Source organism: Chamaea fasciata, unplaced genomic scaffold (assembly GCF_029207755.1).
Source record: "Chamaea fasciata isolate MVZ Bird 193981 ecotype frontalis unplaced genomic scaffold, bChaFas1.0.hap1 SCAF_8, whole genome shotgun sequence".
NCBI lineage: Eukaryota > Metazoa > Chordata > Aves > Passeriformes > Sylviidae > Chamaea > Chamaea fasciata.
In genome coordinates this window covers 1,152,431-1,176,035 of record NW_027094093.1, presented here as the reverse complement: position 1 = coordinate 1,176,035, position 23,605 = coordinate 1,152,431, and the positions used below count along the sequence as shown (strand labels likewise).

The 23,605-nt window shown below is 47.4% G+C and overlaps 1 protein-coding gene across 7 annotated transcripts in view; it reads right to left on the bottom strand.

Annotated features, from left to right (window-relative positions):
* The window catches only part of HDAC4 (histone deacetylase 4), a 180,270-nt gene that overhangs the window by 60,472 nt on the left and 96,193 nt on the right, over nt 1-23,605 (bottom strand). For 5 of the 7 annotated variants that reach the window (XM_066189349.1, XM_066189353.1, XM_066189350.1 and 2 more), the window contains 3 exons: nt 15,099-15,249; nt 12,052-12,172; nt 7,001-7,122 (listed from right to left, as the gene is read on the bottom strand). In XM_066189349.1, coding sequence (XP_066045446.1) covers nt 7,001-7,122; nt 12,052-12,172; nt 15,099-15,249 — 394 coding nt within the window. The remainder of the gene's footprint in view (nt 1-7,000; nt 7,123-12,051; nt 12,173-15,098; nt 15,250-23,605) is intronic. The other 2 variants (XM_066189352.1, XM_066189355.1) reach the window with 1 other exon arrangement.

The window sequence follows — 23,605 nt, the reverse complement described above, 5'->3', positions numbered from 1 at the left end:
ACAATCTACATTTCTCTAGAAGAATTAAACCGGGGTTCACAAACTGATTTGAATTAACTCAGTCTGGCTGCAGCTATATTTCCTTTGACCACCGGGTCACATCAAAGATCAAACTTGTCGACATTAATTGCAGGGCTCACAAAATCAGAAGGCTGATGAATTCAAGATCAAATGCTTGAAGTTAAGCCATCAACGCAGTGCTTTGATGGAATTTTTCGGAGGAAGGAAAAAAAAAAAAGAAAGGAAGAAGCTTTTTCATGAATGTTTTGGACACAAAAACACCAGCAAGAGATAACAGGAGCACTAATAAAAAAAGTGCTTCCTCAAGATGATACTTCAAATGCTGAATGAAGTGCATTAGCAAGGGGGGAATCGTCTTTGAGAGAGAGAATTTACATATAAAACGGCAGGGGACTGAATGCAAATCTGCTCCCAGGACAATATTGAAGACCAGACCAGTTCAAACACAAGCTCATGCTCCAAGCAGCAACTTCTCCAAGTTCTCTTAGAAACAGAGGTTATGGTTTTAACTTATGATTTGAAAAGCAGTGTTTGGGTACACACCTCATCCCACATCCTTACATTACCAGCTTTAATTTGTCCCAATTTTTGAGCATTAATAGCTGCCTGGATGCCACACTCATGGCTGGAAGGAGATGATCTTTAAGGTCCCCTCCAACAAATCCACTCTGAGATTCTGCAGAAGGGGAAGGTGTCACAGCTGGATGCTGATATATCCATTTTGAATCAAAGAAATCTAAGCCTATGCCACAGCTGTTTGGAAGGATCTGTCCTCCAACAAAGGAAAGCATGGCAATAAAAACTGTATATCAGCCCAAATTTTATTCCTGGTGCTCAGATGAGGGGTGGTTTCTGTTGGGAACACACAATTAATTAGGTGGCTTTAAAATACAAAGAAGGAACGGGTTTGAAACACCTCAAAAATGGGCAGGGAAACAAAAGATTTGGGGTCACAGATTACCTAACACACCCCATATTTAAAGCCACAATAAAAACCTCCTTCCATGTAACGAAGAGGCGAACAAACATAGAAAATCACAGCCTTAAAAGAGAAAATACCTCCAGCGTAAGTGATTGCCAAAGCAACGTATTGGAATTTGTCAGATTAAACTATTTTAAGGCAAAATCACTCTGTGTTTTCCCCTTCTGCTGGGGGGATCGAGTTTCGAAACACCAAAAGGTCTATTTAAAGCCCCGCTCTGATTTTGTTGTTTATCCCTCAGATATAATCCCAAATCTAACATGGCATCAGGACCTCAGAGAGCGTAATCCCTACATGGATTTAATTGGGTGCTCCAGAGCCCAAAGTAGGTGAATTAAAATTCAGCACAGGCAGCGCAGCACAGCCTCAAACTCACAGAATTTACATAAAACCTATTTTATAGTAAGAGATTTTAGGCTTGTTCAGATGGTTTTTAAACTATTATATAATAAAAACATTTTTAAGCTGAAGAGAGCTGCCTTTCACAAGTGTAAAACAGAATTTGAACAACACAGAAGCATCAATACCTGACAGTCAATGCAGGTTCAATGCTGTGTCAGGAACACCAATTTCACTGGCAATCTCCCCAAATTCACCCTGCCAGGCAATATGCCCAAATAAAGCCTCGCTAACTGGAGTAAATTTAAAAACTGGAGACTAAATTACAAAACCTAAGTTAAAAAATTACTGCTTCTCTATATCTCAAGGTGAAATATTTAAAACAAATGCCATGAAATTATCAAAATTCCCCTCCAGCAAACAAATGAAGCCCATGCCCAAATCTGAGTCAGCTCCCACAAAGCCAGTGGGATTTCTTAAGCACTGACATACTTAATTTGGCCTATAATAAGGATTTATACAAAGAATATTTTGTTTTCCTCCGAGTAAATTAATAACCAGAACATAAGCCAAAAGCTTCCCTGGTTTTCACAGGCTCCAACCCAAGTTACCCCTCTTATACATCACTGAGTGCAGCAAGACCCATGTAATCCAATTCTTCCAACATTTATGTCATTCCCATTGTTTTTTTCCTAGAATTGCAGCCCCTAAGCTGCTGAACTAATCGGACATTAAGTCTGTGGAAGCCAAAGCCCCACCAAGTCCCGGGCAGAGGTTGCCCTGTTCCCACTGCCCATCCACGTTTGTGGAACTAAAGCAAACAATGCAGCATGAAACCCCTGCTGTCAGTCCTTGAACGTCTTCAGTTTGGCAGGTGGGGACTGGAAAGGGATGTTATTCTTTTATTATTATTATTATCATTATTAAGTTTCAGACTAAGCTTTAGTAGCCACGCAAAAGCCTACAGAATTATTTTGTCTCCCTTCTAACATCCATGAGAAAACTCCATGAGGAGAGGGAACCTAAGCTGAAGGAAGGAAAGGGTTAGACGGGATATTGGGAAGGAATTGTTCCCTGTGAGGGTGGGGAGGCCCTGGAACAGGGTGCCCAGAGCACCTGTGGCTGCCCCTGGAAGTCTCCAAGGCCAGGCTGGACACTGGGGTTTGGAGAAAGCTGGGACAGTGGAAGGTGTCCCTGCCTGCAGCACGGGGTAGGAATGGGATGGACTTTAAGGTTCCCTCCAACCCAGTCCTGGGATCCCATGAACAGCGCAGGCCCCTGGCAGCTTCTGGGAAGCAGAGACGGAGCTGGGAGGACCAAGGAGGAGGAGGGTGGCTTCCCTGAGTGACTGGGATCCCCCAAAGGTGACACTAAACCACAAGATTTTGTTTGGTTTCCTCCTGGAAGAGGTTTCTCTTTTGGTGCACCACTCACAAGAAGTGTCTTCATGATTCCACAACCGTTAAGGCTGGACAATACCTCTGAGATGACCAAGTCCTACCATCAATCCATCACCACCTCAAACCCCGTCCCCCAGTGCCACATCCCAGTTTTTGAACACTTCCAGGGATGGTGATTCCACCACTGCCCCAGGCAGCCTGTTCCAGTGCCTGACCACCGTTCCAGTGAAGAAATCTTCCCCAATATCCAAGCAAAGTGTTATTTTTGGATCAGAGAGACTGACGTCCTCCAGTTGGAGCAGGACAGAGTATTTCCAGCAGGAACGTCTCTGGGTGTCAGGGCCTCCTCTCAGTGCGTGGGCCTGTGGGAAGCCAGGCTTCCAACCAGGCTGGCTGAAAGGACATCGTAGGTGGGAAGGCAGAGATGCTCTCGAACTGGAGTGACACTCAACGCCACACAGAGCTCCAAGATTTCCTCTGGATTATACTTCCATCTTACACCAGGGGTTCTGACTAGTCTATTTTCCTCTAAACAACCTTTTGGCCTAAAACAAACCACTCCAAACACTCCAATAATCAGAACCAGCTCAGAGGGACACTATGCTTTCCCTGACAATACAGCGTTATAATTATTGACAAATCCTTTCATTTTCCCTCTTATTTCTTTCTAATTGCAACAAGTTCACACCAATTTCACCTGCTTAGCTGCAAATAATACCCAAACAACTCCAGTTTTCTGCAATACCAACAACATTACAGGATGTTGGATGCTTTCCTCTCTCAAGCTCGTCTCTTTTGCACGGAGAAAGAATCATGGAGCCAGATTCATTTAGGTTGGATATGCCCTCTAAGATCATCAAGTCCAAGAGGAAAAGCATGTTAAGAAGTGAAATAATTCCCTTTAAATCTACATGATGGTGGTGGTGTCAGCTTTCTAAGTAACAGCATGTTCTAATATATCCACTGCTTGAATTTCAGAAAGCAGGGAATGCCATCAACAACCTTGTTCCTGGGGAGAAAATGAGGACAGGATTCCTTGGAAATGCAAAACTGAAAAGCTCTGCTAAAACCCACTTCGGCAGCTCCAAGAAAGGTGTTGACAAACAACTCTTGGGGTTATCAAAACAGACTGTCCCAACCCAGAGTCTAAAATCACTCTGTTAGAATTCTCCAGAGATGTTCCTTACAGGACCCCAGTGCGGCACATAACCAATGTTATTAAATTTGGGAGACTCCAACCTTGATCTGGGAGTAGAAAAGGTCACTTAGAATTTCCTCTCACAAAAGCTGTCAATAAAACTCCGACACTAAATCCCACACAGAACAAAGGAAACTCCTCAGGAGGGGAAATAAAAATCCTTGTGCTAATCCAGGTATTTAACAGCAAAGGCAGGAGCAACACCAACCAAACTGATCTTGGCTCAGTGAAAAAAAAAAAAAAAAAAGAAAAGCCCCAAAGTGCTTGGAGAGTGGGAGCAGAATGAAATTAATCCCCCAGCCACGCTAAGAACAGGATTCAAGCAATTAGTAACTGCACCAGGAAAACAATTTCACGCTGAAACCAAACAGCCAAGAAACTGGAGCATAATTTAGGAAAACAAATCAGAGAGAGTTGGATTTCAGGGCACGGGAGGCATCGGGAGCACGCTGCAGGAGCTGACTGTTGCCCCTGCTGAAGGCTTTCAAGCACTCTGAAGAGATCGTTCTTGCATATCCTCCCTCTCCCATAACCTGTGACCATCAGGATGCTTGAAATAAGCATAAAGACACGGAGTATTGCTAAAATGCAAGGAAATGGCAAATTTCATGGAAGCATGGAAGGGTTCGGGCTGGGAGGGAGCTTAAAGCTCACCTTGTTCCAACCCCCTGCCACGGGCAGGGACACCCTCCTCTATCCCAGGGCACTCCAAGCCTTGTCCAACCTGCCCTGGAACACTTTTAGCGAAAGGGAGTATTTATCCTTCCCAAAAATGTCTCAACCTGCAGGACATGCTCCCAGCTCTGCAGACTGGGAGAAATGATAATTTCAACTGCCTTCCCACCACCCTCTAAGCCGCCCTCTCCCCAGCAATGGTGCTGGTTGGATTCCAGCCCTGGTAATCAGAGCTGTATTGTGATGGGCTCTGTTATTTGAGCTGCAAATATTTAATCAAATTTAATAAAATTGGACTACACTATATGGTGGTTTTAAATTACCAACACAAAGCCAGAGCGTTGCCTGGTGCCAAAAATCTGAAAAGCTCACCCGTAATAAAGAACTTTATTTAGGATGGGCTCCAGCCTTCCCTGCCTTTTGTTTACACCAGATTGTTCAGGAGCCTTTCTTCTCCAAGCAACTTAACATTCTTGGCACTGGGAATTCTGCAGGATATTGCTGTGCCAGAGCCTGACGTGCTGTTGCGTTGAAAGGAAAATAAAAGAAAACAATGGAAAAAAAAAATTCTCCCCTGAACCTTACAAAAGTGAACTCGGTTGTATCCCAGACCAGTGCCCAGGAGATTAATGTTGGCGCCCAAAAAGAACAAGGGCCAGCGTTCTGGGAAACCAAAATCAACTGAACGTCCTCCTGCTGGAAAACAACAATGGGTTTGGTGGCTTCCACTCTTTAATAATGTGATTAGCTCCATTTATCATCCTTAATTCCCTCTGTGTGACAGCAGGAGTTCATTCAGCAGGAGCTTTGGTGAGATCCCAGTTTGGGAAGCAGCACAGGGCGAGATGTGCAGATGTCTTCCTTCTCCTGCAGGAATTCCTGTCCAGGACCCTGGGAGCAAGAAGGGCAACTGCTGCTCAAAGCCAATCTGACAAGCTGCCCTGAGGTGACAAGCCAGGTATGTTTGGGAGTATGTCAAGGCCCATTTTTACTGTGGGAATGCTAACAGGATAGGAACGGATCACCTGGCATCACAAGGCATAGGAAAGAGCTAAAAATCTCTTGGAATCAGGCTGCCCACAGGTCCTAAGCGATAGGTTTGGTGCCAAGGGATGCTTCCCTGCACGGAAATGCTGCGATTCCCAGGGCAGCCTGGAAGCTCTTCCATTAGCCAGGCGCTGAGAGGAGAGGATGCCCTGTCCTTCAGCAAACCCCGTTTTCTAAGGTCAGCTTTTGGAGTCCTCCAGGAAGGACAAAGTCAAAAGTACCATCCCCAAAGCAACGGGGGCACCTTTCCCAGGGAAAACCAGCATCTTAGAGCCAATTTTTGACTGGGTTCCTGCGCAGCTGAAGTGTTTGTTACTTGTCAAGCAACCAACCCAAGGAGGAACAGAGACAACTGCACAGCTGGGAATCCATCCAGCAAGGCAGGTGCTATGGTTCCTAGTGAGAAATTCCCAAAAGGGGAAAATTTCAGCACTGAAAGGCTGGTCAGGCATTGGAACAGGCTGTCCAGGGCAGTGGTGGAGTCACCATCACTGGAAGTGTTTAAAGAACCTGTGGATGTGGTACTTGGGGCCATGGGTTAGAGGCGGCCTTGGCAGTGCTGGTTGAAGGTTGGATGATCTTAAAGGGGCTTTTCCAACCTTAATGATTGTGTGATCTTTCCAGAGAAGCTTTCTTTGCTGTCCTGAAGTGATTCCCAGCACAGCCAGTGAGCAGAACTGCTCTCCGAGTGAGGCTGAACTCTCGGAGCTGAGCAGTTCCCCGAAGGCAGCAGCCCCGAGTTGGCCGGGTTGGGAGCCCAGGCTGTGCTGGCTCAGGCATGTGATACGGAGCTGAGGATCACAGCCAAGCCAAACAACCTGGTTTACATAATACAGGCTTGAGGAATAACTGACCTGCTCAGCCACCGTGCAGGGAGAAGCCAGACTGAGAGAGAACTGTCTAGGTGTGAACCAAACCCTCGCAGGAAGCCCCGGCACTCGCCCTGGCACAAACCCCCTCATTTACCTCAGATACAAACTCGTACATAAAATGCAAATCCCCCAAGAAATGAACTTTTGCTTGGTACTTTTCTCACTCAGCAAAGCATACTTGGGCTGGAGACATGCAGATCTCTGTGCAACTGTGGGGTTTGGGAAAACATCTCCCAAACTTTTGACACGTGGCTCCGCTGTCTCCCATGCTCCTCGCACACGTCGGAGCAGCCCCAGGCTCCCTGGAACACTGGGAGCACAGTGACAGGTGAAGGGGAAGGAGAGGGGCTCAGGAAACAAAGCATGGCCTGGAATCCAGCTTTTTGGAAACATCCCTTATTTTTCAGGAAAATCAGATCAGAGGGCAGAGATGGTTGGCAGTGCAGTGAGGGAAGGGCAGCCCTACCTGTTTTTCTGAGTGGGAAGTCGTCTTTGGAATCGTACATCCCCAGGACTGGGTGGTTGTAGGTGCCGGAGACGCCGCTTTGGGGTGGGGAGCTCTGGTCCAGAGAGCTGTGCTGGGTCTTCCTGCACAGAAGGAAAGAGAAGGAGAAGGGACAAGCTTTACACCAATGACATGCAGAGGGGATGAGCGCAGCGCCTGCCACCTCCGGAAGCGGGGAATGGGGCAAAGGGAAGGGCTCTGGCTTTCTTCTCTTGGGCACTCTTACAAAAATCCCCACTAAAATCCAATACACAGGAAGATAATTAACTTAGTTTTCAGTGTAAGGCTCCACCTTGGCTCAGCTGGTGCAGGTATTTAACCACAAGGACAAATTCTAAGATTGCAGCCTGGGCTGGCTTTTGCTAAGTCATGTTTCTGAATCCCAGCACAGGTGAGACCTCAACTTCAGCACAAGTGAACCATTTCCTTCCCCAAAATAAACCCCAGGCTTAGGAGACAGGCTCCAAGGCTGAAGCATTGAATCTGGCCAGCAGCAGCCATGCCACACAGGTAGCCCCCTGCCTTTCCTGCTGCCTGTCCTCCCATCCCAGGAGCTCAGCAGAGACAGGGCCAAAGCACTCAGCACCTTTCCAGCTGAACTTCCCCGAGATGATAATTTATGGCTTTGTTTGAGCAGGCTGCTGGAAGTAAATTACAGCCTGTTTGCTGAGGATATTAAATAATGAATGAGTTTTCTCAGCCTCCTACCAGTTTGTTGGCTGCATCTTTCCTGCTTAATGACTTGTGCCCAGCTTTGCTGTTTCTCAGGAGCTCCACCAGCCTGGGAGAAGGCTCCAGTCAGCAGAGCAGCTCCATCAGCAGAGCAACTGATTTAGCCATGCAGGTGACAGTCACTGGGCTCTCACTACTTCACTTTAAATAGATAGAATTTAAACTCTGTATTTCTTCTAAATACTAAAGGATTTGGGACAATGGCAAGCAAGCAGTTTGTTAAAAAAAAAAAAAAAAAAAAAAAAAAAGTGAATATTTGAGATTTCATCCTGCCTAAAAACCAAGCTGAAAATATTCTCCTACAAAAGGGTCTTCAAGGAACCAAAACAAGCCATTCACAGCTGAAAATTGCACAAATTCACACTGCTTCTCAAGCAGTGACAATCTCTTGAGTGCAAGCTCCGCTCAGAAGTTGGCTCCTTGCTGAGATCCAGAGCATCAACTCCACTGCAAGTTAAAGCCTTCAAAAAATATGGGGCTAATGAAATACTAGGAAAACATATTGAATTTTGTACACAATTACAAAAAAAACCCCACCAACCAAAAAACCCTCTGCAAGTTTTATTTGAACATCAACGTTTTCTACTCCCACAGACCTTCAAGTGGGAGGTGTCCCTGGCCGTGGCAGGTGGTGGAATGGGATGATGGGCTTTAGGGTCCCTTCAGCCCAAACCATTCTGGGATTCTGTGGAAGTATGAATGACTTTGGTTTCCCAATCCTCCCTCTTCATGATCCAGATTACTCCGTACATAAAGAAAAAATGATTTTTGGGGCTCTTGCAGGGCTGTGTTTCCCACACCCACCCCATGCTGTGCCACATCCCTACCCCTGAATGCCCCCCACGCACACTTCAATCTTCACCTGCAAACTGAAAAAAGAAAAAAAAAATATAAAAAAAAATCCCTCCTGGGACGAGACATGGCTTTTTCTGCCGGGATCTGCTCATTCCATGGGAAGGCAGCAGGCAGAGATGTTTCACTCCCAGGAATCCTGGATGCTGCGATCCAAGAGCCCTGAGCCCCATCTAGTCGCACAATGACATTTTTGGCTCTATATGAGCAACAGACTTTTTTTTTCTCCTCCTTTTTTTTTTTTTTTTTTAAATCATGACCGAAGCAGCACAATCGAGTACATTGAAGTACGATTTTCATCCCTTTGTCAGGAAATGTGCAGGAATTCAAAGGGCCTGTTTAGATGTACTCCAGGGCTGCTGAATGACACATATTGAGCTGTGCAAACAGGAATACATTCCCTGGCTCCAGGACTGGGGTCTGACGCTGCTTCCAGTAGCATGCACTGGTCTGTATGACCCTTCAGGAATGTCAAAGCTCAGAGAGGAGAGGAAATCAGACACTGCACAGAGCTTGCAGGCATTCCTGAAAGCACATCCCTTCATTCAAGGCATCCCCTGTTCCCTGAGCTCCTTCAAACACCCACGTGCACAGACAGAAAGGTTGGAGTGATGATCTTGGAGGTCTTTTCCAACCTTAAGGATTTCATGATTTGGTATTTCATCCTTCAATCATGTCCAGCACTGAATATACATTCAGACATGTGTACCTGAGCTGGAATGTTTTGTGTTCACACCCGTGGATGCTGGGATCATTCAATGTACAACTTAATGCGTAATTTAAAGTATAATTGTACCTCTCTACCTTCCCACCATGCAAATATCCACTTAAAACTCCCTTTCATGCCAGCATAAACTCCTTTTTCTGCAAGCATATGGAGTGGCTGCTTCCCAAGCACTGCTGACAGCTTCCCAGGGGAAACACACAGAGCAGGAGTTCCTGGGAGCAGGGCTGCCCAGTGGGTTCAGAATCCAGCAGAGGGACAGTCTGACAATGCAGTTCCAAAGAACCTCCCCTGCTGCTGCCTGTCATAAAATCCCAGAGTGGTTTGGGCTGGAAGGGACGTTAAAGACCACCTTGTTCACCCCCTTCCACCATCCCAGGTTGCTCCAAGCCCTGTCCAACCTGGCCTTGAGCACTTCCAGGGATGGGACATCATCCTAGAGGTCTTTTCCAGCTCTAATACCTCTGTGATTCTGCGCCAGCAGAACATTTTTCCTGTCACAGCCAATGACGTCAGACCATCATGGTGCTCAATACCCTTAGGAGACTTTTTTTTTCCAAGCAACGCTTTCCATTTAAAAAAAAAAAAAAAAAAAGGAATTCACAAACCTTAATAAGACCAAGGGAAGTGCTTAAAAGCAGGCGTGTCACTTCGAGAGGCTCTCCCAGCATCTGTTACCACTTCATTGCCTCGCCTGCTCACAGCAGGAGTGGATCTCCTGCAAGCCCCGCTCGCGTGTGCTCAACCCAATCACCACCCAACTGCATCACAGCACAGCTATGTGGGGACAGGAATGTCTCCAGAGCTCAGCTGGTAACCTATGTGATGCCATACAAATAAATACTAATATGTCAGGAATTTAAAGGTTGATTCTTCTTTTGAAAAAAAGAAAAAAATATTTAAAAAAAAATAGAATGGAAAAGAAAAAAATCCCAAACTTCTGCCTTAACAAGCAAAAGATGCATTTAAAATTCCTGTGCTGCTGCCATCTGCCCTCCTTGAGGGCTCAGCAGGACAATTCAGTGCTGAGAAAGAGCTGAGAGGGCCCCAAGGCTTTGTCCATCTTGGGTTAGAATCCAGGATACCAATCCTCACCCCACCACAAAATAGATGGAAAATGAGAGGATGGCATGACCTGAAAGCCTTGTGCAATGGTTTGTGTGTTGTCTCTGCCTGTTGGCTTCCCTGGAGCATCACAGGGAAGGGGTGTTTGGATTAATAAGTGCCACAACAAACTCAAACCACACATTGGTGCTCAGAAAGTTCTCGGCATCAGCTGAGGGAACATCCAGAAACCCCAAACACCACGTGGCTAAAAACCTGCAGCAGCCCTGGCCTTGCACCACAGAGAATCCCAGGATGGTTTGGGTTGGGAGGGACTTAAAGCTTATCCTACTCCATCCCCTGCCATGGGCAGGAACACCTTCCACTATCCCAGGATGCCCCAAGCCCCAGCGTTCAACCTGGCCTGGATCACTTCCAGGGATCCAGGGGCAGCCACAGCTTCTCTAGGCAACCTGAATTCTAACTGACCTTGTACCACTCCTGCATTAATTGGTTTTTTAATCAACTTTTAAAGAAATGGAGGATCAGGGTCTTCAACCACCTTTAACGAAATCCCCAAGTCTCAGATTAGATTTTCAGAGATGTATTAAAGTTGCTCAATCTCACTTTGCCTCCAATAACATCTGACTTCTTCTGCCAACTCCACTTCAGCATTTCTGCCCTGGCTCAGAGCTGGGATAGCTTTCAAATTTCACTGCAGCTCAGTTTCTGGAATTTGGAAATGTCTTCTGGCTATGACCTCATCCTCCCTGTACACACGTTCACTTCTTAAGACTTAAAACACTGTCAGTGCTTCAGCTTGAACATGAATTTCATGGCAAAATGGAATTACTTTTGTAACTCAAAATTTCATTAATTTTACGGTCACTAAAGCCAACGTCCAAAGCACTTTGTTTTTTTATTTAATATAGACAGTGACAGCAGTGGAACCTTTGAAGTCACATCAAATTTTCTGATTGTCTTTAGTACAATGAAAAAGTTAATTTCTGAAATGGAAACTGGAGACCAACAGTTGAATATTTTCAGTTGAAAACGGAGACGTTGGGGCAGTCGTGATCAAAAGCGCAGACCTGGATCCACTGGATGTTTCCAGTGAGAGCCAAGTAAACCAAACTTCCTACTTTGTGACATTAAGGAGAGCAGTATAGTGTTAAAAGCTTTAAAATGCAAAGCTTAACTATCCTGAGCTGCAGGAATTCACTGAATCATAGAATATCCTGAGTTGGAAGGGACCCACAAGGATCATCAAATTCCAGCTCCTGAACGTAAAAAACTGCTCCTCATTTGACTAAAGTTCAAGTTTTATAACACCAGGCGGGATCAAATCCTGGGTGAAAAGCTGGAGGACTTATAAAAGCTGATCTCTGCCTGTAGAACTTGTGAGTTTGAATAATTGTGAATTACAGATGACACAAAGACCTCTTTCTACACACAGAGCACTGTGACCATCAGAGCAGACACTGATGGACACTGAAAACCACTCACACTGGAACCCTCTGGAAAAGGCATTTTGGGAATGCACAGTGTTTTCCTGTCACCACTCAGGCTCATCCCACAAGCACATCAGGTCTGTTCCCTCAGGGAATAGGGAACAAAGGTGGCACTGGCTGAACCCTGCAGAAAGCTCAGCACCACTTACCCGTACCAGAAGCGAGGGTCGCTGGATATGCAGTGGTTGAGATTCCGGTGGGCCAGAGCTTTCTTCTTGTTTAACACAAATTCCTGCAATTTCATCTTCACTTCCGTGCTTGCCACTGCACCTGTGATGCAAAAAAAAAAAAAAAAAAAAAAAAAAAGGTTATTAAATCAATTCACATACTTGAAGGAATTTTAAATTTCTGTAATAGATCCCAAATCAAATCTTTCATTTCCAGTCCAAAAAAAAAAAGAACTTTGCTTTCAAAGAGAGAAGAACAAAGTGCCTCCAGTAAGGAGCTCTCCCTTTTTATCCCTGTAGCTTGGCATAGACTCACAAGTTATGTTTGAAAACACAGATGAAATTGGGTTTATTTCAGCAGAAGAGGATGTTACACTTGCATAGAAGCACACTCAGAATAAAGCACTTGTCTGGGCTATCTCAGCTCTCTTTGAACCAAAGTGATTTAAGAAAAGGGGCCTTGTGCACCCTCAAGTTGTTAAATGTCACATCTAAAAGCAGAAAGGGAATGAGCCCAGTGGCTCATGTGTAGGTTTTGTCTCAAAAACTCCTGTAAACAGGGAACTCTTTGTTCCTAAGTCTCTGTGCACCACGGCCGACGTAACATTTCGCTTCGTTTACAAGCGCGCGGATCTCTTGCTTCAAATAGAAAACCTAACATTTAAAAAAAAATTAAAAAAGAGAGGCAGTCATTCTGCATAGTTAAAATGTCAACTGTGTAATCCCTAATCATGATTTCCTGCACAATGGAGGCTGTTCCTTTGCCATGATGGATCCCAGTGATCATTGGGTTGACAGCCCAGACTCCCAGGCAGGGCTCCTGATGGAGCAATGCATCCCGAGTTTGGCAAGGGGACATGTGGAAAACGATGGTTCATCCACACCATGGTGTAAGGCAGGAGCTCCAATGGAAAATATCTGGGCTGGGAGGAAAGGAAAAGGCCAGGGAAGCTGCCTGCTCCACTGGGAACAAGAACTAAAATATCACCCTGCCATGTTCTCGTGTCCTGTGCCTGGCTTGATGATGAGGTGACATTTGACATGCCGGGAGAATAAATCCTGGGCTCTCCCCAACAGCAAGGAGCTGCAGCATTCCCACAAGGCACTGCCTGGAGGTGTAAAATGGTTGAAAACCAAAGCGAGAAAATTCTCTTTTTTTAGAGCCCTGCATTTCTCACCAGCTCCATGAACACAGGTTTGGTGGAAAGTTCAAGCAAAGAGCTGGAGATAAATTCCTGAGTAGTAGAAGAGGTGACAAATCCATGCTTGAAAGCCTTCTCCCTCCAAAATGTGTCATCCTTAATCCATTAGCATCCTTAGAACTCTCAAATCTGGCTGTGTTCTGTCAGTTCGGCATGAACCTGTTACTTAGAAGACCTGAAGTTCAGGATTTTTGGAGTGTAAGGTTTACCTCCTTTACTGGAAGCTGAAAGGTATCACAGAACCCCAGAGAGCTTTGGGTTGGGAGTGACCCTGAGGATCATCTAATTTCAACTCTGTGCCACAGGCAGGGACACCTCCCACTGTCCCAGGATGCTGCAAGCCCCAGTGTCCAGCCTGGCCTTGGACACTTCCAGAGATCCAGGGGCAGCCACAGCTGCTCTGGGCACCCTGTGCCAGGGCCTGCCCACCCTCCCAGGGAACAATTCCTGCCCAATACCCCATCCATCCCCACCCTCTGGCAGTGGGAAGCCATTCCCTCCTTGTCCTGTCCCTCCATCCCTTGTCCCCAGTCCCTCTCCAGCTCTCCTGGAGCCCCTTTAGGGCCTGGAAGGGGCTCTGAGCTCTCCCTGGAGCCTTCTCTCCTCCAGGTAAACGCCCCCAGCTCTCCCAGCCTGGCTCCAGAGCAGAGATGTTAACCAGGAAGGAGAACAAACTCCACCTCTCTCACGCTCTCTTCATCTTTCAGATCAGGACAATTTTAGCTTCCCTCTGCCAAATTTTGTGATGTGAGAAAAATAACTTAAGTGTCCTTAAGAGCTGAGGTGCGATAATGATTCTACACCACAGCACTTCTTAAATAAAAAGTAACTTAAAAATAAAACTGTAGCCATGGGAACAGGATCTTCAACTTAACATCCCCAAAATCAGGTTTTTTTCCTCTACACCTCTGTGTTTCACCCAAAAGACGCTTTGCTCCCATCTTCCAAAGATTCAGGCGTTTTACTTTATTTTCAGATTACTTTAATGACTTTGGTCAGGTATCAGTTCTGAGGAGAGGCCCAGCGAAACATGGATCGAACATCAACAGCTGATGGGAGCAGCAGGGGGAAGTGGAAATGCTCAGGAATTCTCAACCTCTGGTCTTTCTAGCACTTAAAATGTCTCCCAGACCCCAATTTTTTTCCTACTGAAAAAGTTCTTGGAGCTTTATGTTATTACAAGTTCCCAGCCAGCATCCCATCTTCCTTTCACCACTTCTCCCATGGTGAAACCAGACCTGAGGAGTTGATGGCACAACTTGGCAAGGTATTTTGAGGCATTTTCCCCCCCATTCACTTGCAGAAAAAGCCTGAACAAGCAGCCCGGAGTGTCACTGATAAGGGACATTGTGAAGCCACAATGATCTCCTCAAGTGCATAATGACACACAGTGGGAAGGCACCCACAAGCTGTAACCTCCTAAAAAAAAATCCCCTCATGAATGGAAACGCTTCAAAAAGGGGAGAGCTGAGAACTGGGCTACGTCTTAAAAAGAGTGAAATTCAGAGCAGCAGAAAGAGAAAAGGAGTGCAGCGTGCATCTGGTGTATTTTATGGGCTTAATATTCTGCCTCCATTAGGAATGCTGCCAAAAATACTTCAAAAATGTTAAATCAAGGGAAGAGAGGATATGCTTCCTTTTGAAAAACGCTAAAATGGCATTTAGTGAGACAAAAATGAAGATAAAGCAGAGAAATGCATTTCCCTCTTCCCCTCAATTCCCACAAGCTCCCCGTTCCCTCAAGGAGGTTCCTCCAGCTTTATGAGGCTCCTCCATGGCTCCCATCCCCCTGTCAGCACCCGAAGAAGTGGTCCTTTGGCCACTTACTCTCTTTCCCTTTCTCTTTGTTTTTCAGCTGCTGCAGTTTCTGCTCTCGGTGCTGCTTCTCCAGCTCCTGCTCCTGTCGGTGCTGCTCCAACTTCCTCTGGTGCTCCAACAGCTCCTGCTGATGCTTCATGGCCAGCATCTCCTGCTGCTGCTGCGGAGAAGGGAACAGGGAAAAGGAGCAAATTAACACCACCAGCCTTCCCAGAGCCAAAGCAGAGGCTGCAGCCAGGTGACAATAACAGTGCTTCATTCATGGAAAGAAGAACAAGCACGGGCCTCCTTTTATCTCCATCATCTGATTTTAAATAAAACGCCACTAGGGCATCCTCAATATTACTTGTTGCACAGAGAAAATGTAGATATTGTGGCTGCCCCATCCTTGGAAGTGTTCCAGGCCAGGCTGGATGGGGCTTGGAGCAACTTGGGATAGCGGAAGGTGTCCCTGCCCATGGCAGAGGGTGGAACAAGATGGAATTTAATGTCCCATCTTAACTCAAACCACGATGAGATTCCGTGATTAACTATAAAAAGAATTGCTCCAGCACACACACAAAAAAAACAATAATTCCCCCAACAATTTCTCCAGGAAGGATTTTCCCCGGTCTTCTCAACTCACCCATATTCATGGCAATAATCAGGAGGCATGATGTCTAATTAAGGTCTAATTTGCAAAATTCCATCAGATGGGACATTCAAGGCTGTGTCCTGGGTTGAAGTATATTCTATCACCATCTTCATGAACTGTTGAAACCAGGTGAGGCCGTGCTCCCTGCCTCCTCCACTCTGGACTATCTCCTGTTAATGGGCCCATCAGGCCTTATCACATGACTCACCATCCCATTGTGAGATGCTCCGCCCAGAGGGAGGAACCAAGCATTCCAGCCTGGATATAAGCTGAGACTCTGAACACCAGAGGGGTGCTTACCCACTGGATTCCCAGAAGACCCGAGCTACCAGACCTTTCTACAGGATCACTGCTTCAGGAAGACCACCTCATCTGGACTGCTTCCATCACTCTGCTCAGGTTGTATTCTGACTCTGTCAGCGGTCTTTTGTATTATTGCACCTATTTTATTTTACTTTCTTTCCTTTTTTCCTATTAAATCGTATCTCTGACTTGGAGCCTCTCATTTGTTTTGCCTTCAAACTACTACAGGCTGGAAGCACCAAAGGCTCCTGCCCCAGTGCAAGTCCCCCCCTGGGGTCCCCGAGTCCCAAGAGCTGGGAGGTGTCGGTGTCCCCACCAACCTCCTGGGAAATGTGGGGTGCGTCCCCCAGCGCAGAGCCCAGCGGGCGCACAGGGGATTCCCACAGGACGCGGGGCGGCAGTTCGACGCGCCGCGCCCTGGGATGGCCTGAGGGGACCCCCGGCGTCCTGCGAGGCTGCGGAAAGGCAGGTGACAAACAACACGTCCCAGCAGCCTGGAGAGGAGTAAAGGGAACTCTGTGGGGCTAAAAACTGCTTTTTCTCGAAAAAGCGGAGACGAAAGGACCATTTCCCACCTCCCAGTTTGCTCTGCACGCTGCCCAGCGAGGCGCGGGCCGGGGCCGAGCGCGTGAGCCGCTCCGGGGCCTCCCGTAAACCCCTGGAATGCCGGGGCCCTCCAGAGCCTCCAGAGCCCTCCAGAGCCTCCGGAGCACGGCGCCCACCCCGCACTCTTTACGTTGGCAGCTTATAAACCAAGGGATTGATGGAGAGCTGGCAGGCTCCAGCCTCAAAGCCCTGAGCTCTCCGAGGCTGTGCTTAATGGGGGCCTGTGCTCGGATACCACCCACTGCTCCCGCAGAACCCCTGAGGCGGAGAGGGAGCAGGAGCACGGAATTATGGAATGGTTTGGGTTGGAAAGGACCCTAAAGATCAGCCCCTTCCAAGCCCCTGCTATGGGCCGGGTCCAAGCCATGGCTGTTGAGACAGGGAACCTGCTTTCTCCAAGAACATCTCAATCCATCCTTCTCCAAACGCTGCCAGCTCCTGCATACGTGAGACTCCTGCCCCCAAGTTTTTCCTTCCTTGAGTGCGTTTTCCTTTTAATCCCTTTAGTTGAGATTCTTGGGGTGTCCTGTGCAGGGCCAGGAGTTAGACTTGATGATCCTTGTGAGCCCCTTCCAGCTCTGGATATTCTGGGCTCCTCTGATTAATTTGTGGCATTGCACGTTTGCACGGCCCAGTGTTTCAGCCACGGATGCACAATAAATACAAACAAAATCACACCATTCTATATAAAGATACAAAGAAAACAATCTACGAGGTAATTACAATCTGCCTGGCTATCTACTGGAAACTCTCCACGGCGGAATCCCTGCTGCTGCCTGTTCCAAGCAGGCAGGCTGTTGTAAAAGACCAGAAATCCAGTTATTTTGCAGTGACTGCACCTATGCTTCTCCTCCTAATTCTATTGAATTATATGTAAACAACTGAAAATCCACACTGAAAAAAAAAAAAAAACAAACTAGAAAAGGAGGAAAAAAATAGAGGAAACCAGCTATTTTTGTTTTCTAATTAAGCAGCAGCTTCTACTAACACGTCTCCATTTGGGGAAAGAGTCTCTTTCCCGACTTCCAACAAGTCCACCACATGGTGGGCTTTGAGAACCTCGCCATGGAAAGTATGCAAATGAACAATATTTAATGCACAATATGGTAAAACAGGTTTTGTTATTTTTATGGAATCAGGAGCCTTTTCTCTCCATCTGCAGTCTCCTAGGCTCTGCGGGCTCTGCTTCCTGCGATGGTTTACATACATTAGGCTGCTTTAGAAGGAGCTGTGCTTTCATTGACATCTGGAGTGAAATGGGAATGAAAAGCCCAATTTGTCACTGGATGGTTTAGGGAAGTTTCATTAGGGATGTATTGTCTCTGCTCATTTTGACCCCAGTTTCCACAAAGCCTATTCTTAATATAGTTTTTCAAATGGTCTCAAAGTTGAAAAAAAAATCTAAAAAAAAATAGAATAATGAAGCCACGTCTCTGATTGTACCCATGAAAAATGAAAAGAAATCACTGTTGGTGTCTGCTGTAGCCGGGGAAAACAAAAAAAGAAAACCCATCCGGGTGTGTTCTCAGGGCTATTTCTCCACACTAACCAGGAATGTTATGGGGAAACAGAAATTTAGGCTGAATATTAGGAAAAGGTTCTTTCCCAGAGGGTGCTGGGGCACTGCCCAGGCTCCCCAAGGGAATGGGCACAGTCCCGAGGCTGCCAGAGCTCCAGGAGCATTTGGACAACGCTCACAGGGATGCACAGGGTGGGATTGCTGGGGTGTCAGGAAAAACATCAGTTTCTGACTCATTTAAAGCAGTTGAGGCAAATTTGAACAGGCACTGCCCACTCCAGACCCTGTGTGTTCTTCACACATAGCTGGGGCAGGGGGTTTATTCCCCAAGTCTATTTCCCAAACACTGAAATTTCATTACAAAGTGATTCACCGAGGGAAGTCCCTGGATCTGACACTAACTCAGCCCCAAGCCTGAGGAGCACCGTGTGACAGACACACACACCCTGCATTAGGGAGCTCAGAACATCCAAATTAGGCGCTCTTGCCAAAATCAATATTTGTAAATATTCATAACTATGGGGATTCCTGCATATGTTTAATGTCACTGCTCCCACTATTTCTGAAAACTGCACAAATGTTCAACTGTACCTGCAGTTAGTGTTGCTGGTGCTCCTTTAGCATATATTAATATTAATAAAGGTAACAGGGAGAATGCAGAGCATTTCCAGGTATTTATCAACCGTCAGCCTACCGTGAGGACTCGGCCATCCAGAGGATTTTGCCACCACATTCCTCAATTGTCTTCAGTGTTCCAGCTTGTCTGCCTGGGAGGGGGACTGACACCTTATCAGTAGAGAAACTGTCACGGAGAAACCTCTTTTTAAGGGAAATGCAGCTAAAATGGTTCTCCTTAGTCTTTGCAGTGCCCTCCCAGGAAGTGTGGAGTGCTGACACCAAGATCCCATTTCCCAGAGAGAGCCAAGACGGATTTCATGGAGACAGGTCGCATTAGGACTTCCACAACCACTCCTCCAGCTGCCAAACAAGAAGCCAAGCACAGAGATCCTTCCTGCCCCTCCAGCTGAGACTGGCTCCTGGGTGTTTTTTTAAGAGATATTTTGAATAGCTGCAATTAGTGGAAGGGAGAGCAAAATAATTGTGGAGATAAGCACAAGCCTGGGTGAATGGAAGTTGGAACACTTCCGGCTGATAAATATTCCCTGGCACCCAAAGTTACTGTGTCCAGCTCCCAACTTGCATCTCAATCCACACCTGAGATCAGCTCCAGCACAGGGGGATATCAGGGAAAGGTTCTTCTGCCACCTGTCCAGGCCAAATTCTACAGTTTTGGGGGTTTAAATCAGGTATTCAAAATGATCTTTGGGCTGAGGCTCTGTTAAAGTCAAGTCAGGTCATAGCTGAGGATGAAGGTAAACTCGCCAAGAAAATACACATCAAATCACCCCCCCCCAAAAAACCCTTGGCATACGGGTGGGAGCAAAGCACAGGTGCTGGGATTTCTGGGAGATGGATTTCTGGGAGATGGATTTCTGGGAGCACTGCTCTGTTGGGTGGTTTCACAGTGATCCCAGTGCTGGCTGGACTCTGTGCTTCATGTTCCCCCCATCCTGTTTACTGAAGTCTCGGGCTCTGGCTCCAGTTTCAGGATTCGCTCTCTTGGCTCCATGGCGGCGTGTTTGGGATATCTCCTGGAGCACCGGGCAGAATAAATCAGCTGTGCTGGGAGACAGGGAGGGGGGAACATTGTGGCTTCCAGCAGCAGCCAAGGCACAAAGATCTGGGAGAACGAGCACCTCTCATCTCTTTTCTGGGACACGCATCCCACGTGCCCCCTTCCCACCATCGGGCAGCTGACAGCTGGCTAATCCCATGCCAGAAATTCCCATGGGGAGCGAATTTTCTGCAGGGAAACAATCCCTCCCAGCCGGCAGCTCCCTGGGCAGGAGACTGATTTCGGTCAGACAGATCCTACTGAGAAGGTCTGGTGCTCAAGTTTAGGAGGCTAAACCATCTCCAGGAGCAAGAATGATGGCAGGTTCCTTTCCTGCCAGCTCTTGGTGATAAGATCCCATGCTTTTACTTTGGCAGCTTTACACATGGGTATGGAATTTTGTATCCCAGTCTCCTTCCCATACCATTACCTCTCCTGGTGGGCTGGAAGCTCTCTGAGCCCTGACCACCTGCAAAGGTTCAGCACCACAAATGCTTTTGTCTGAGCCTTTTGCTCCCTGATTCCCACTCCAGCCTGACTTCTCCCTTCCCCCAGAAGCAGAATATTCAACAGCCTTTCCAGGAAGCGGCAAGCTCCGTTTGTACTATCCAGCACATTCAGCTCCTTCTCCAGTTTTTCCCTTAAAAGATGAAGGAAAACTCCTTAGAGTTTGCCTCTGCTGGGCTTTACGTGGTTATTGCTGAAGCGGGGTGATTCAGGGAGTGCCCATCCCAGCATGGATGGCAATAAGTAAATCAGAAAATTTGACTTAAACCAACCCCTGCAAACCAAAGAACCACATAAATTCCTGTAAAGGAGGACCCTTAGATGTTGATCTCGTAAGAGATGAGACCTCGGTCCTTAGAGGAGAGCAGCTACATCCTCTGTGAACTGTTTTGGGGTGTTTTGGGTATTACAGGAATTCCACATTTCTGAATGTGAATGGATCAGCAGTGGTGTACATTAACAGGTCAATACTCCTGGCAAAACAACAGGATCCAGTGGGGTATTTTTTTATTCCTGCCCTGATTCTCTGTGTTCTCCTTGACTACTTCCAATTATTTTCTAAGTTCAAAAACAAGATAAAATTGGAGTTGAACATTCAGGTGTGGGAACTGCCAAAATATTCCCTTCTGCTGCCACTTACTCTGAAATTCTTAACTGACAAAAAAAAAAAAAAAAACCAAAAACAAAAAAAACACCAAAAAAAACCGATGGTGCCCCACACACATTTTACTCCCAAAAAATCTGGAGTTCCCATAGTGCTCCTTCCAGCCAACCAACCGTGGCCCATCTTAGAAGAAACCAAAAGGAAACATTTCTTCTACTGATTTCCAGTAGCTCTGTAAGGCCCAGAGCAGACAAATCTCCCTGGATGAGCATTCCAGCTTCACTCCTGACACCACCAACAGCGCTCGGATGGTAGGAAGATGCCTGGATTATCCCAGCCTGATGCAAGACTCTCTTTCAACCAAGAGATGGGGTAAAGGGTGTCCAAGCTACTCCATGGATTTGTTGACAGAACCGCCCCCCTCCATGTGCAGGTTTGTCCTCGCCGCTCTCGCAAAAGATCCTGACTTTGAGGCTGAGGAAAAGTCACCACCCACCCCCTTCAAAGGGAGCAAATGCTCTGATCTTCCGAAAGTTTTCCCCAGGGTTGCTTCCATCAGAAGTTAAGTTTTGCAGGATCTAAGGTGTAAGTTTTGGAGTGGGCTCGGTGTGCCAGAAAAGCAAGGCAAGGTCACTGAGAGAGAACAGGAAGCCGTCTGGAAATAGCGCAAGTTCCAAGGCGTTTGAGTAGTAACGAGGCACAAAATGTTCAGTCTGGTCTTTTACCACTGACTGTACCCAGCTGCAGCTTCCTAAGATGAATAATCCTGTCATCCCAGAATCCAGACAGAGGCGGACACCTGGTATCTCCAGGCTTTTCAAGTTCCTCTTGAAAGGGACACGGGCTGTGAGGAATGGGCGTGCTGCGGAAGAGCGGCACAAAAATGAGCAGAGGGAGCCCCTCCACACTGGCTGCCACAGGAAGAGAGCACAGAGCAGACAGGCCCAGGAAGGGGAGCTGGGATATCAAGAGGTGGGATGGAAGTTGGCCCTTCCAGAGTCCAAGGGAAGCGGGGGCTTTGCAGGAGCCACGGTGCTGCCGGCAGCGTCCCTGGGGACATGGGGAAGGTGCCACAGGGGATCATCAGATGACACCAACCCCAGCAGCAGAACTGAAACACGCCCAGCTTTCCCTGCTGAGCAGGAATAAACACAGAATCAACACGGAGAGGCCACCAAAGAGAAGCTCTGGGCACTGTCAGGGCTATGCTGAGAGCAGCCCAACTAAAGGACAATGTAATTTGGGCGCAGTGACCTACCACAGAATCATGGAATGGGTTGGGTTGGGTTGAGTCGGGAGGGACCTCAAAGATGATCCAGTTCCACCCCTTGCCATGGGCAGGGACGCCCTTCACCACAGCCCCATCCAGCCTGGCCTTGAGCAGCTCCAGGGGTATCCTGAAGGCAAACTTGCCATTCCATGGGCAGGTGGCTCCACATGAAAGCAAGGAGCAGTTTCTCCCCTTAGGACCAGCATGACAACTATCAAGTCTAGACATCTTTGGGAAAGAATTACATTTCTTTACAGCACAGCAAAATCTGTCTGAAGATTCCCTGAAAGATTTTCATTCTCTGAGACCAAAGGAATGGCCCAAGAGTTTCACCCTGTGTCTCTGAACAAGAGGCTCATCCCTCAGATGTGTTACTCTTCCTCACTCAACGTAGGAATTCATTCCGTCAGGGGAAAGAGGACAATTTCAGGATCACGGCACAGCAAACATCCTCACAAAGCTCCCTTCCCTGCTGCTGCTTCCCTGCCCATCCTGTCTATGCTGGATGCACAGCCCAGCACTCCCCGCGCTACGGATGCACACAGTCCTTTCTCAGATGGTGGGAGAACTAGGAATGGGATTGCACACCCGCAGGCAAGGCTTTTAGACCCACAAGGAGCTGGGAGGCTCAGCTGCTTCCCTGTGCTGTTATCCCACCACTGACATGCGTCAGCATCCCTGAGAAGTTTCCGGCTGTGGCTATAAAACAGCCAGAGCTGGGAAGAGCCCTGCTCCAAGCTCAGACAGAGATGAACCACATTCCCCACGACGTCCTTCCCTCCTCACTGAGCTCACAGAGCCCGAGGTGCCTCTGGCCCTGTCAGAGCGCCCATCCTGCCCCTCTTCCATCCAGCCCTTGACCAGAAGGGCAAACGGAAAAGTTTTTGGTAACTTCCAGCTGATCTTGGCTGGGAATGAGTGACTCATAAAGGAAAAAATTCCCTGCTGGTTCCTCCACAACCAAAGGTCAGGCAAAGCTTGCAGCGCGATCTGTGGAGAGGCTTTCCACCATCCCACCCGAGAGCCAGGCCCCTTATTCCATCCTTGGTTTTGTTTAGGAAGGCAGATTTGAAGGCCATAAATATCGTCCCACATCTGGCGAAGCATGGAGGAGTGGAAAATCCGCCTGGCTGAAGGTGAGTGGCTACAGGAGAGAGGAGCAGCTGCCACTGCCTCCAGCCTCTGGCCTCTCCCTCGGTGCTTTCCGCAGTCAGGCCCGGTCAATCTGCAGAGCTGCTCTGGAGCTGTGAAAGAAACAGCCCGCCCTGCTCCGTATGGTGTGAAACCTTCAAAAGGCTCGGCTTATTTTCCCCAAATATGTCAGGGTTTTCACAGAATCACCACAGAAGGTTGGGAGGGACCTTAAAGCTCATCCCATTCCAGCCCCATGCTGTGGGC